The following is a 14,512-nucleotide window of genomic DNA, read 5'->3' on the forward strand; positions in this document are numbered from 1 at the left end:
CCTTATGCATGGAATATATAGGACAAAAAAACAGTTTTTGGGGTGTGCTTCTTATAACCCAGTGCGCCTTATAGTCGTGAAAATACGGTTGTTTTTTTAAAGTTCGATTTATCATTAGATAAACCAGAGTTGTTTCCCTCTCCTGCTTTTCTTACATTTATTTATATTTCTCAGGATGATTCTGTTTTCCTTATTCTCTATCATGGTAGTGACTAGAATGTGATGATCAAACACAATACCTTTTCATGTGTTGTTTGTATCCCGTGTTGTCTAGTGGATAGGATCCAGTCCAAAAGTTTAGCAACTGTAAAAAGTGACTTTTTGACTGATCAATCAATGCAGTAATATGGTACTTTAATTTGTATTCAATAATAGCCCTTGCTGTAGTCTTAATTCCACGTGCTTTAAAGTCTGTCAGGTGCCCCTAATAGTGCGTGGAATACGAAATGTATTATACCAAACCAACTTAAATGGGAACATTAAGAATTGACGTCTGTAGTCATGTAAATACATTGAATGGTACCCATTACTTGGTTGTGGATTATGAATCGATCCGGGAAAATGCATTTGTTTGTGTGTTTCTCCGGAGGCGACCATTCAACGACGGCTGTTCCGTATGTAATTGGCAGCTAAGAATTGAATTGCCAAAAGGTTTGAGTTTATAAGTCACAGCTTACCTACTGTGTGAAATCCGTCATGTGATATTTACCAGGCAAGGCCATTGAATATGGCTAATTACAATGTTTTTTTGGGGGGGGGTCGATTTCAGTTACACATGCAATATGAATCAGAAAACTGACTTGTGACAAAAATGGCTTTTCAAGGAGAATGTGGCATTCATATCTGGGACCCTACCCCTTTTTTCAAGGCCAAATTCAAAAACGTTTTAAGGACTTTTAAGGCCAATTTCGTCAGTACCATTAAAATAAGAAATTCAGTCGGAATCATGTATCTTGCAAAAAATATGATTTAGGTATGCGATTTTTAATCTTGCGTGTGCATTTATCAAGGCATGATTTTTAGATCTTAAATAAATTGCAAATATATTTGTGCATTTGAACAATGCGTGTGTTAATATCTTTGAAACTAATCCCTCTTCATAGAAGCATTGGATAAAATGATGGTAATATGTAACTTACATTTTCAGGTGCAGGAAGTTCTTCCGAGGACAGTTTACCAATGGAAAACGCTACCTTGATTTTTTGCAAAGCCAATAATAAATGTCCAGAACTGATATGTTATGCTTGCACTAATAAACACTTCATAGTGCTCTGTTTAGATTTAGCATGCACCTGTCTTCCAATGCGCGACCCTTAGACATAGGACAATGCCATACAAACTCGTGCCAGCTGCTGTTAATCACGGGGGAAGAAATGCAACGGGAATGTGTAGCTACCAGAAAGCAGTCTGTGCGTCAATTCTAATCAAATCAGACATCTGAAACATGGCAACAATTTCAGGCATTTGAAAGCACTCACCCAAAATTCAAGGACTTTTCAATCATTGTAAAGACAAGATTAAAATTCAAAGCTTTTCAACGTTTTCAAGCACCTGTACCAACTGCTTGTTGAAGTGTCTGTGCAAATGCATTCGAAAGGGTGTAGCTTCATCAGTTATGGGCAGCACGTGAGTTTATGTACGAGTGTCAGGGCAATCAGCAGTTCCTGCATGAGCGTGTTTTTCAGCGAGGCACTTTTGAATAAACAGCCACGCATTGCATCAACCATTTGTGGCTTTCCATTCCAACATTGAAGGAGGGCATTACACTGAGTATGGTATAAAAACACACAAGGTGAAAAATAAGGACCAATTAAAAATGCAATGCGGTTGGGGTACAAAGCACAAACCGTAAGGTAGTGGAAAAGTAAACCACAACAAAGGTCTGAATATGAAGTCAGCCATGTCCCATTGGTCTACACCAGGGGTGTCAAACTCATTTTAACTTGGAGGTAAAGAAGGTGGGTCTTTTTTTAGCATTTACAGGCTCGCAAAGGCTAAAACAGGGCAAAACAAAGCCTGCAAGCGGCAGAAAAAAATGTAAATGTAAATTTACGATAGAACAAACATTCTGTCGGGGACCAGACTAGTAGATTAAAGAGAAAGAAAAGGAGATAAAGAAATAAGAGAAAGAGGGAGGGAAAAGGAGAGAGGGTGGGACAAAGAAAGAAAAAGAGAGAGAGGGAGAGAGCGTGAGAAACAAAAGATAAAAAGTCGTGAGAGACGGGGGAAAAGAAAGGGAGAGGAAGAAAGAAATCCAAAGAGAAATAAAAAGACAGAAGGCGAGAAAAGAGAAAAGAAAGCGTGAAGGGTATGAAGAGAGAAAGAGAAAAGAGAGAAAAGGAAAAGAGGAAGTTCGAGCAAAAGAGCTTAAAAGACACAGAGAGAGAAAGAGACAAAGAGCAACAAAGGAAGAGAAAAAGAGATACACGGAGAGTGTAAGAGACAAAGACAGTGGGAGAAAAGGGCTGGAAAAGAAATAGAGAAAGAGAGAGAGAGAGAGAGAGAGAGAGAGAGAGAGAGAAAGAGAGAGAAATAAATACAAGTACAGTGTCTTTGTGAGACGCACCTGGCTTTGGCAACATCAAGTTGACATATTTCAACCTGCAGCTTGTTTTTCTCTTGCGCTTCTCTGAGTGTTGTCTCGCAGTGCCGCCTGTTTGACACCTGTGGTCTACACTGTCTCTTTATCCTTATTCTTTGTGTTTTGGTTAGGAACTACTTTTCTCTATGCAATAAACAGGGCACGAGACTGAGGTTGGATTTGAACTGTAAAGTACTTTTGTATGTGTTAATAGTACTAGTATTTTTATTGTATATATAAGTGATTAAACATTAGACTTTAAACACAGAAATTAAAAGCTCATGCTGGTCAGTTAAATAATTGAGAGGTTACCCTTTCTTAAATCAATAGATTTAAATAAAATCGATAGCTATAAGTCAACAAAAGGAATGCAACATTTTTTGTAAAAGGATTTATTCCACATCTGTTCAGACCAATGGTTTTCTAATAGGAGTTCTAGTAGTCTAAAGAGTACTTAAGATTTTAACTACGTATATATGTTTAAAAGTACTACTAACATAAAATAAATTGATTTATTTCTCATCTGAAAAAAAATGTCTGATTGGCAAATAAACTTGTGAATTATAATGATTATATTTCTTATTTCATGACTTATTATTTCATATCTTTTATGTGAAGATTTTAGGTAATATGCGTCCAATTTGTATATCAATATTATTTTTCTCAGTGAAAATATTTCCTTATTTGACTAGAAAAAAAGTATGCGTCCAATTAGAAAAATTATAGACATATCAGAGTTGTCTTATATGAAGAACATTAAAATTACATAGTAAAATAAGAAAGACAATACATAAATAGCACTTTTATTTTACTTGATAAATAGGTTTAAGTATGATAAGTACAAAAACAAACAAGTTCAAATATGACAGAATAGGAAATACCTTAAAATAATCTTTAACTTCTTTGTTTATCTTCTTTTACTTATCAGTTATCATTTTATTAAAATGAGAAATCCCTCCCCTGTCCCTGTACCTCCCAAAAAACAAACATTGCTAATATGAGAATAAATTAATTTGAAAAATAATCTGAAAAGATTTAAACATTTTTGGTAAGGTACAGTGCAAGGTTTTGAAGCACGGAAATTTTGGGTAATTTGCTGAAAAAAAATATATATGGCAGGAGTACATTGACAAAATAAAAGTTGAATAACGCTGGTTTAGATGCATGTAAAGCAACCCCTTTAATCAGAATTGGTCCAAAACAGATCCAGCCTATAGGATTTTACTCTTTCTTGAGATTCTTGCCTTTTAGCACTTCATGCTTTGACACCCTGTTATTTTAGCATGGCCATTGTCTGCTCAAATGGACTTTCAATTTTTTTTTAAGTCCATAAAGAATACATGTCACTTAATCTGTCAATGCACTCGAGAGGTGGCAATACGATTAATGTTCCCTGATCGTTGACTGACAATTCATCTGATAGGGACATAAGGGTAAATATAAGATGATTGGAAGTTAATAGTTTTATGTATCCTGGGGTGTCAATGTCATACTTAGCAGTCTTTCTTTCTCTCTCTCTTGCTCTCTCTTTCTCTTGCCCTCTCTCTCTTTTCCCTTTTTATTTGCTTTCTATCTCCCTTTCTTTATATTTTTTATTTTTCTCTCTCTTTATTCTTCTGTCATTTTCTCTGTTTTCTGTCTTACCCTTTCACTATTTTCCGATCTCTCGTTCACTGTTTTGCTAATTTCTTGCTCTCTCTTTCTCTCTCTCTGTCACTCTCTTTTTCTCTCTCTGTCACTCTCTTTGTCTTCTTCTTTCCCTCTCTTCCTTTTGTTCCTCTCTCTTTTGCTATCTATTTTTCTCTCCTTTTCTCTCTTTATTTCTGTTTCTTTCTCTCTCTTTTCCCATGTCATCTTCTTTTTATGTCTCCATATATTTTTACTTCCCTTGCTTTTTCTTTTATTTCACTCTCTTTCTCTCTCTTTATATCTGTCTCTCTTTTTCTCTTGCTTTTCTTTCTTTCTCTCTCTTTTTCTCTCTTTCTGTTGCTCTTCCTCTCATCCTCTCTATCCTTCTCTATTTGTTCTCTTAAATCTACTAGTCCGGCCGCTGTGAGAGTTTTGTATTCTACCAAGTGGCCCTAAAGTTCAAATTAGTTTGAGAGACCTGCTTTAAACAATTGAAAAAGTCAGAAATTTGGAGTTTGAGGACTTTCAAACTAACCCTTAGAAACCGAATTTCCTGGAATAAATATGTGAGCCATTCTTAGGTTGAGCCAAATTCAACGTTTAACAGATAATAAGGCACTCATGAGTCTAAATGGTGTTGGTAAAAAAAAGAAAACCTTCAATAATTGCACTGGATTTCTAAACCCCTTGGCTCTTGATCTAAATTCTAAAGGATTCCATAAAGGATGTAAACATCACAAGGCGAAAGTCAAATAAAATGGAATGCATGCAAAACAAATGGACCTACCATCTTCAGTGGGGATGTAGATGTTCAGATAAAGGCAGTCTTCGCTCTGGTCCTGCACATAGTTTACCAGCGTATCCAAATTGGCTGTGAACCACACCGGGAGCATATCGTTGTGCAGGAAGCGATCTTCCAAAAACTGAGGACAAACAGGACCAAATTGGGTAGCGTTCTTGATGCCCGGCCAGGACATTGGTGGTTCCGGTGCCTGAAACCTCCGTTCCCCTGTGGGGGCCAAAGCGTACGGTATCCCCAAATACTGCTCCACCGGTCCTAAGATCTCATTGGGTAATGTGACTTTCACCCCCCGCAACTTTCCGTAGTTGGTGGTGACCACGGGAGATTGTGGACTTTGCATTGCGAGTGCGCAGATGGACAAAAAGCCCAACCATGGTGGCAGAAAAGCCATGGAACACATCCATGAAGGGCTTCTGTGAGCACACATGCTCCTGCTTTGTTGGGCCAAGTTTGGAGTGGGTCAAGTCCGCCCTCCGGTTTTTCAATGCCTCCTTAACTTCCTCAGGCTAAAAGCTGCGAGACAGAGAAAGTGTCCTGGCAAAAAGACGTGGCTTGCCCAGCGTTTTCCATTCTGTGTTGATCAGGTGCTATAATGCAGAAGAGATGATCTGGGACGCGGTTGGCTCAGCTCCGGCTTGATGGGAGCCTGAAATAGAAAGGTGGTATGAAATTTGGGTGTACACATGCTAATTGCTAAACATAGAAACAAATGCCATTTTGAAATGTTTAAGTTGATCTAGGGGTCTTCTCATTCATCATTTCACTTAGGATACGATAATGACATTGCAGCCCGGAATATTATACAGCAGTGATTTTTAACCAGGTCAGCACGGCGGCACAGTGGTTAGCGCGTGTGCGGCACAGTTCTGAGTTCATGGATTCAAATCCAGCTACCGGACTTCCTGTGCGGAGTTTGTATGTTCGTGGGTTTCCTCCGGGCACTCCGGTTTCCTCCCACATTCCAAAAACATGCATTTCAGGTGAATTGTCCAAATTGTCCCTAGGTGTGAATGAGCGAGCGAGTTGTCTGTCCCTGTGTGCCATGCGATTGGCTGGCAACCAGTTCAGGGTGTTCCCTGCCCACTGCCCAAAGATAGCTGGGATGGGCTCCAGCACCCCCGCGACCCTACTAAGGATAAGTGGTGCAGATAATGGATGGATGGATTTTCAACCAGTGTGCCGCAGGATATTGACGAATTTCATTATTTTACTGTTATTATTTCTAAAAACACATGTTGTTGCTTTTTTCCTGTGGTCAGTCAAGAAACTATAAATGCATCCATATCATTACATGGTGGCACACTTCTTTTAAACAATATTATATACCACAAATTCCGGACTATAGACAGCACCTGATTATAAGCCGCAGCCACCACATTTTAAGAGGAAAACCGATTTTGTACATACACAAGCCGCACCTGTATATAAGCCGCATGCGCCCACATTAAAAAATTGTAACACAAACAAAAAATTGATCCACACTTGACTTTAAGTCCCGCGATTGAAACTGAATGTCCTTCATTAAAGTACACAGTCCAAAAGTCACAGCCGGCAAAATGAACGGAAAATAATACCGGTACTTATGGTTTGATGCAGACCTGCAGAGTCCGGGTCGCGTTGAAAGTAATCCAAGGAAAAAAAAAGTACATATTTCCAAAGGTAAGGGTGGGAAAAATATATATCCACTATTGTCCGCCGCGACAACAAACATGTCTCACTCACCATTACCCCACTTCCCGTCAGCCCGCGTTTGCTCCGCCTCTCTTAATTCGCAAAACATATCAGAATAAGTGTCTTAAATAAATACAAATAAATACATTACAAAAACATACAGTTGCAAATACATATTATACATGGGTTACACATATTTACAAAGAAAGACAGTACACCGAGAGTTTTCAAAGCTTTAATAATAACGGTGCCCGTTAATGGTAGCAACACAATAGCAACACGCTCGCAACAAAGTAAACGGGTCAGTTAAAAAAACATACCGTACTTGTAAAAATCACTGTAAACCGTCCCTTATCTTACTCCTTACAACTGAAGCCATCAAAGTAGTCTTCATTGTCGGAAAGAAACAGTGTCATATAGACGTCGTCCCACGCTCCCGCAACCTGACTCGTGCTGTCACTGTCGCTGGTGTGCCCTCCTTTCCGTCACGCAGCAGAAAAATCCACACTGGTGATGGTGGATTTTTTGATGCTGCCCAACGCTGTCAGGATCCACTGGCAGACTTGCAAAAAAGTTGCCTTTCGCATGCGGCCAGTTTTAGTGAAGTTGCAGTCCTCCTCGGCGCATATATTCCATCGGTCTAAATCTTACCTTTTGTACTCGAGCGCCGCTGGCGGCCGTTAGAAAAATTACATAAATTGGCCGCATCACTGAATATGCCGCAGGGTTGAAAGTTTTGGGGGGAAAGTAGCGGCTTATAGTCTGGAATTTACGGTACTATTTATCTTCTAATTCTACAGTATATTTAATAATTCATTTTTTCCAATGAAGCTGTTGAGGTCGCTTTTTGCCCAGCAAAAATTGATGAAATAGGTGTAAATAAATAAAATACAAATCTGGCGCATCATTTTTATCATTATCTTATTATTTTATATTTAAAAAAAAAACGTTAAAACGAAATTATATTTTTTTTTTCAACCAGAAGATAATTTTTGCTCATTTTAATTATTTATATTTCAAGAAAATTTTGATAAAAATAAAGCAAAACTTTATATAACGGGAAAAAACAACAACATCTCAAATTACAGCAAAATTATTAGGCATAATGAACAACCTTAGCCACAAATGATCTTTACACTTTCAATTAAGATTTCAGATGAACATACATTTCTGGTGGCGGCAATGTATTTTTGAACATTATTGACTGTGCCTCAATTTTTTAAATAAAAGAATGTATGCCTCAACTGTTGTACCGTACAGACAAATCCAATAGTGGTCGTGTTTTGTTTATTTTAAAAAAAAATTTCAGGGAAATTTGGTACAAGAATGCTTTTTGTTCAAGTTTATTCAGTTACATTTGATTTTTTTAAACTGCTCCATAGCCAATGTAGAAAGTGAATGATTTAAAACACACTTTGGTCTTGATCAGGTATTACTTGATGTGCAAGCTACTTCTAGACTGCAGGAAAAAGAGGGAAAAGTGGGGGGAAATGGATTTCATGTATACAAGCCGCAATGTCAGACATTTTAAAATTTGATAGTTTGTTTCGTATCGATATTTTAAATCAATATTAGATCGGGACACCCATACATTCATTGGTCCGGATTAGAGGTTAGATGTTCAGCCTGGGCCCGGAATGTCAATCATTAAGTCAGGCTGGGCCGGGCTTCTATCTCACCGTTTGTTTGTTTTTTGGTTCTTGTTTCCAAGAACCAAGAAGAGAACCACAGACCCAAAAGCATTCTGCATTCGGGCCCCAATTTTGTAGAATGCTCTGCCCCCTAAGATTCAATCTGAAACCTCAGTGGAACAGTACAAATCTAGGCTTAAAACACACCTCAATTCTATAGCATGTGAATAAACCTCATTTTATGTTGACACTATCTGTGTATTATTTGTTATTGCAACATCCATTGCAGCCTGGTCATCCTGTAAGGGGGATTACTTCATGTGCTGTCCCTTCTCAAGGTTTCTTCATTTACCCCACGTTGAGGTTTTTGAGTTTTTACTTGCCCTCATGTAGGTTTTAGATCAGGGGATGGCTTAATAATAGTATGTGGTTTGCAATCATCTGTGGTCTGTGCATCCGTTTGAGACTCCTTGTAAATAAGGGTTATACAAATAAACATGACTTGACTTCACATTTACATTCACACACACCTAATTATGAAAAACGTCATAGGTTGTCTTCAAAGTCAGTGCAGGAAATTGCATAGGTAGGCGGAGCATTCTTCTATACTTCCAACTTCATATGGGGACAAGCAAGCAGCTTTCCAAACGTGATCTGAATCCCATGTAGGCCTGAGACAGAAGGCCGGACAAAGACGCTCTGAGTCATTCTGAATGTGACAGGGGCGACCGCCATGCCTAATCTAAACGATTGCTTTGACTTTGAAGTGAATGCTTCGAGGCGTAATCAATTTGGAAATGAGAGATCGTGTTGAGATAAAGGTGGAGAAGGAGGATGATATTTTGGGATGGGTGGTTCGCTTTAATCAGCCACGATTTCTTCCAAATCTGAGGATAATCTCAGAAACTCTATTTTTGGGTAGAAGAAAATGAAAACATAATTTTTCATTTCAAGCAGCTATGCTATCCTGTCACAGATAAGGGTGGGCCCAACTGGGGTTTTGGTATCGATCCAATTCAAGTGAAAACAGGGTGTTAACGATCAATACCAATACGAAACTGACAGTTTTTGCTTGAAAATCTGATGAGCATTGAATAATGAAATTATATTTTTTATTTTTTTTATTGAATGGCTACAACTTAAATTTTAACAGTTTTAGCAATATATTTAGATTTCTGTTACAACTTTTACAAAAGTCATTAAAAAAGCATCAATGTGACAAGCATACACATAAAACATGTCAAAATGACAAATATAATCCCTGCCATTGCACAATGTGCAAATAGTGTAAACAATATGATGCAAAAAACCTTCAACGGTATACAAGTTAAAATATCACAACGACAACAACTGTTGCAGGACAAAAGTCAATACAGCCAAACCAAAAAATCAAAACTACAAATACTGTATAACAATTTCAACAAGACAACTCAAATACAGTATTTTCCAGATTATATGGTGCACCCGAAAACCCAGAATTTGCTTGAGATTCGAAAGTGTGTCTTATCATCTAGCTTTCCTTCATTTAGCCGGAGCTTCGGTTAAAAAAAAAATCAGCAATGCATAGTCATAATTAAATGGTTATACATATGGTAATCGTTTAAGAATTAATCTATTAATTTTAGTTGTGAAACCAGATTCCCTAATAATTATGTTCGATGAAATACGTTTGTTTTAATCGCAGCGCCTTATAGTTTGTTGCGCCTAATAAATGAAAATGTCTTATTATCAGGTGTGCCTAAAAGTTTTAAAAACACGGTACCTTTCAATATTTTAAATATTAAAATCAGTCGTGGAAAAATTGTAACCACAAATGGATCGAATTTGAAAGTTATCATGTGCTGTATGTATTATCTTACGCCACATGAACAACATTATTATAGTGGTAGTTGCAGTGGGAAGACAGTATCAATCTTAGGACAATAGTATCAATCTGATCAAATTACTTGCGCAGTATCAATAATATTTATATTTGCTTTGATAATCCCACCCTTAGTCACATCATACACTGCATGGCCTTGAACTTTTTTTTGTTCCTCCCATGCCTTCGAAAATCAAGCTCAAATCAATTTAAGAGTTTCACTTTTCACATAGTTTCAATCTTATTTGACACTTGGGTAAATCATTCTATTTAGCTATGTATTTCAGACCTTCAGAATTGCGATCAAACCACTTTTTAAACTTGAATAATGAACCCTTAAAGTTTCTGTAAAATTCGCCTAAAATCCCAGTAAATTGAATGCTGTTTTGGAAGCGTTCGAAGGATACGGTTGTTTATGATCTCTTTTGAAAGGTAAGACCCTGAAACTTTGTCCCAATATGAAATAATCACTGCAAGTGCTACTCACATTTAGTAATCTGAGTTAGAACACACAGACATTGTCGCCTGGATTTTGTCTTTCCCATAAATGACTGCAAAAGAGTTTAGCATGGGCATCTTAGCTGGAAAACAGACAAGGTAAGCCTTATCTGGTAGCTTGTCAAATTTGATCATAATCTGAAAAACAAAACATTGTATTTTTCACATTTATCCAAGGATCGGTTTGGGTCCTTCCTAAAGTGCCATTGTCTGCAAAAGATGTCAATCACAAGTTTGGATGCAAAAGGCCTAGAGATAATAATTTTACTAGTCTGTTTATTTGCTAAACAGACAGCTAACACCTAGGAATGTCCATCAATGAAGGGATGCTTTTCGGCATTTTTTTTGTTTGTTTTATGTGTCAACATTATTGTGTGTTTTGGAGTAATCCCAAGAGTTTAAGCTTTCCAATGATATGTGTCATAATGTATTTCAGTTACTGGTGACATCATACACACATTTGCTACTCAACATTCGGAACGTTTGGAGTTTAAATTCCAACACAGACCATATGACGCTATACCACAAAAGTCATAAGAATTAGCACAATGCAATTCCAGAGAACGCCAAAAGCTATCCCCTTTCTGCTCTAAAAATATGCAGCTGTTCTATTTCAGTTGCCTGGTCAGTCTTTACACGGCATACTAAGCGGGTGTGAGTTAAGCATCTGGGTTTTTTTTTTTTTTAACTAAAACCCTGCAGACCATTAATGGGCAACAAAACTCTCCACTTCTGAAAGCCTCCCAGTGGGATTTAAAGCTGTGTGCAGGAAAGAACAAAGCCACAGCATCATCGGGGGGCTAAGGGCTTCAACATGCTTGGACTCTGCTTTATGAGATATGATGTCTGGAGATTGTCCCGAAGCTAAGATGGATTGCTCACGAGATCTTCACAAAAAGAAAAAAAACAAAAAACAATTAAGAGTGCCCCTTCGTTGCAGCTTTGATGCCCATGCAAGGTGTGCAGATAGACTGATGCTGAGATGAGGAAAAGTGTAGGGGAGGGTACACGCGGGGGACACTTCACCTTTGACTGGGGAAGGAGAAAGATTCTCTCTATTATTATTATATGTAAAAAATAGTTGGCGGCTCCTGTCTTCCAAATAACGCATATTATTCATAACTTTGAAATCATATGTAAAATGCTCGCATTTTCCTCACTCTGCCTGTCATGGTGGCTCAAGCAGAGAGCATCTCCTGAAGATGGTCTCACACATGGAGTAATTTAGTGTAGAACAGCCACTGATCTCGAGGTAGGTCTGACCCCTTGGGCGCTTATAAGAAGGGTTGTGGCTTCTTGGCAGTTTACCATTCTTCGCAGGGGTTCTAGTCCCCTTAAACACGATAACTAGGGTAATTACTATATATCCATAAATTCCATATTCATTTAATGATATATGCCAACATGTACTTTACACATATCCAGATTCGGAATCTGGCTTATTTTGCCTTGTTTAAAGCTATAAACAATCTTGTTTTGCCACTTTTGCAAGACATGCAAAGTGTAGTGCACGCAAATAATTGAAGATACTGTATACACTGGCATATAGGTCAAATTTAGAACAATAAAATACAAGACTCAAATCAGGGGTTAGGCTCCTCCCCCACCCAATGTATCTTTCCTGTTAAGGCGATCGGCGCCGTCTCGATTATGTTTGAGGGAGACCACATCTCATTTTATTCTGATTATTGCTTCTTATTGCCATTTTTTTGCACGTACAAATAATGGTTCGCAAGAAAGTTGGTGATGACGGGAAGGAAAAGTGGAACACCGTGAAAACAATGATCGAGTCGAAAAAGGAAATTATTGCAAAGAACAAAAAAGGTGTTCGAGTGGCTGCTTTTGAAGTGCTTCTTAAAGGTTCAATAAATGGTTTAAAATGGTTTATTTTATCTGTATTATCAATATTTCAATATTCATTATCTACACATTTCAATAATTATTGATATTTAGGTTCATATTTGAATAATATTTTGGGTATTGTTAGAATATTGTAGTAGGTCACTGCATATAGTCCTGATTGTACAAGTTTTCCAGTAATATTTGTTTTATTATTTACCTGTCACATTTTTTTTGATCATCAGATTATTAATTTAGTTGTAATAATTACTCGTATTTAATATCTGTATAATTTAATAAAGTATTTAATCTAGATGTGTTGATGTCTCGTCCCGTCCATGTACGTTCTTTGAATTACAAGTGATTATGGTTGCCGAAGGGTAAGGGTATGAGTCCTGTCCAGACCACATGCAAATGCAAATGTGCCCATTTGAACTGGATTTGGTTGTAAACAAGGCCATTAAGAATATTCCTTTATGTTCAGAGACTGTTCTTTCACACGTTTGCACACGTTTAAAAAATATCCTGACCAGTTTTCTGGTGCTTTTTGGGGAACACATTTTGTCTTATTCAAAAGTCCAGAATATATTCGATTTTTGTTTTATTTTGTGTCTCTCCAGCAGCTTTTGTTTTATTCGCCATAAAGTCTCGCTGAACCTGGATGTTGAATTGAGCAGGGGGGATGAGATAAAGCCTCCCTCCTTCGGGATACATTTATTTTAGTATTGGGCTTTTTTAAGCAAATTTAGGGTTGCAACTTACATGCGATATGGGCTTATGTGCTATATGGTATATCAACTTTTATGGCAAACCAATTGACACCTGTCTGCTATAAGAGTGCCTGTATTATATGCAATTTATGGTTAAAATTGATGCCTTCTTTCTTTTGCAAACCAATGAAGCACTTCCATGATCCTGAATCTTTCAATGAAGGGACAGCAAGCTCAGGTTTAAAAGCATTTGAGGACAAAAATTATATATAATTTGACACATGATTTTTTATGTATTTGAGAATTCTTATGTCGAGTATAAGACTATTCAAACCCCCTGACCTCCATTTAGTACATTTGCAGTAAGCGGTTTGAATACAGATGCTGAGTCTCTATCATTATCTGCTGATTTGAGTGCTTATATAATGACGAGATTAACCAATACCAAAAGTAGTAATAGCAGCCACTCGGTAGAGCAAAAACATACAAGAGTTAAAAGGATATATATGGCGACGTTTCCTCTACGCTGCAGTTTTTGTTCAAAGTCCAAGTAAAGTAATAGGCTTGTAAATTACTTTTATTTTTTGTGAGCGGACACGGTGTACAGTATGTGTGTTAATGTGGAACATAATGACAATTGGCTCTCTATGGCGAGTGAGGGGGCTGAATGCGAGGCGTTTCGCGCTGCCACAGCCGGCGCTCCCCTTGGACGAGGATAGCATACATTGTTTCACTGTAACTGATTATAACAGCTAGGTCTTGTGAATACCAATGAAGGTTTTTAATTTGCATTTCAATCAGAACATGATCCCGCCTGAGGCTACTCAAGTCTTATCGGAAAAACGTTACTGACACTTTGAACCGCGGTGGCTAACGATTATTCACACATACCTGTCAAGTTATAGATACAAGGTGTGTCAAAGGATTTTTGAGCACAAACGCTAGAGCAGTGGTCTTAAACTGGTCTCAAATTTAATTGATTCTAGACATGTGCTTTCATAATTAGCATTCAACCGATCACATTTTAGTCATTACTTGTTGCTAGATAAAGATAAAGGCCTTCATTATTTTCTGAGAAGGCCTCTTGCAGCTTAAGATAGGTGTGGTGTTGCTGTTGGTTCAACCAATCAAATTTCCAATCGGTTTAAATCAGCCTTCTGGAAGGCCAAGAGATATGTTACCGCTATCACAAACTAAAGGGTGGCGGCAGTGGCTCAGGAGGTAGAGCGCTCGTCTTGGGATCAAGAGATCGCAGTTCGAATCTCGGCTCCTCCGTGTTACATGTCGAAG

The 14,512-nt window shown here is 37.8% G+C and overlaps 1 protein-coding gene across 1 annotated transcript in view; it reads right to left on the minus strand.

Annotated features, from left to right (window-relative positions):
* Window positions 1–14,512, minus strand: part of LOC148369473 (neuroligin-4, X-linked-like) — a 141,659-nt gene that overhangs the window by 109,956 nt on the left and 17,191 nt on the right. Inside the window, exon 2 of the mRNA XM_088331498.1 lies at window positions 4,998–5,658. Within this exon, the coding sequence (XP_088187624.1) occupies window positions 4,998–5,439 (442 nt within the window). The 5' untranslated portion in view covers window positions 5,440–5,658. The remainder of the gene's footprint in view (window positions 1–4,997; window positions 5,659–14,512) is intronic.

The sequence above is a fragment of the Urocampus carinirostris genome, chromosome 3, assembly GCF_059441175.1.
Source record: "Urocampus carinirostris isolate Australia breed hairy pipefish chromosome 3, RoL_Ucar_1.0, whole genome shotgun sequence".
Lineage (NCBI taxonomy): Eukaryota > Metazoa > Chordata > Actinopteri > Syngnathiformes > Syngnathidae > Urocampus > Urocampus carinirostris.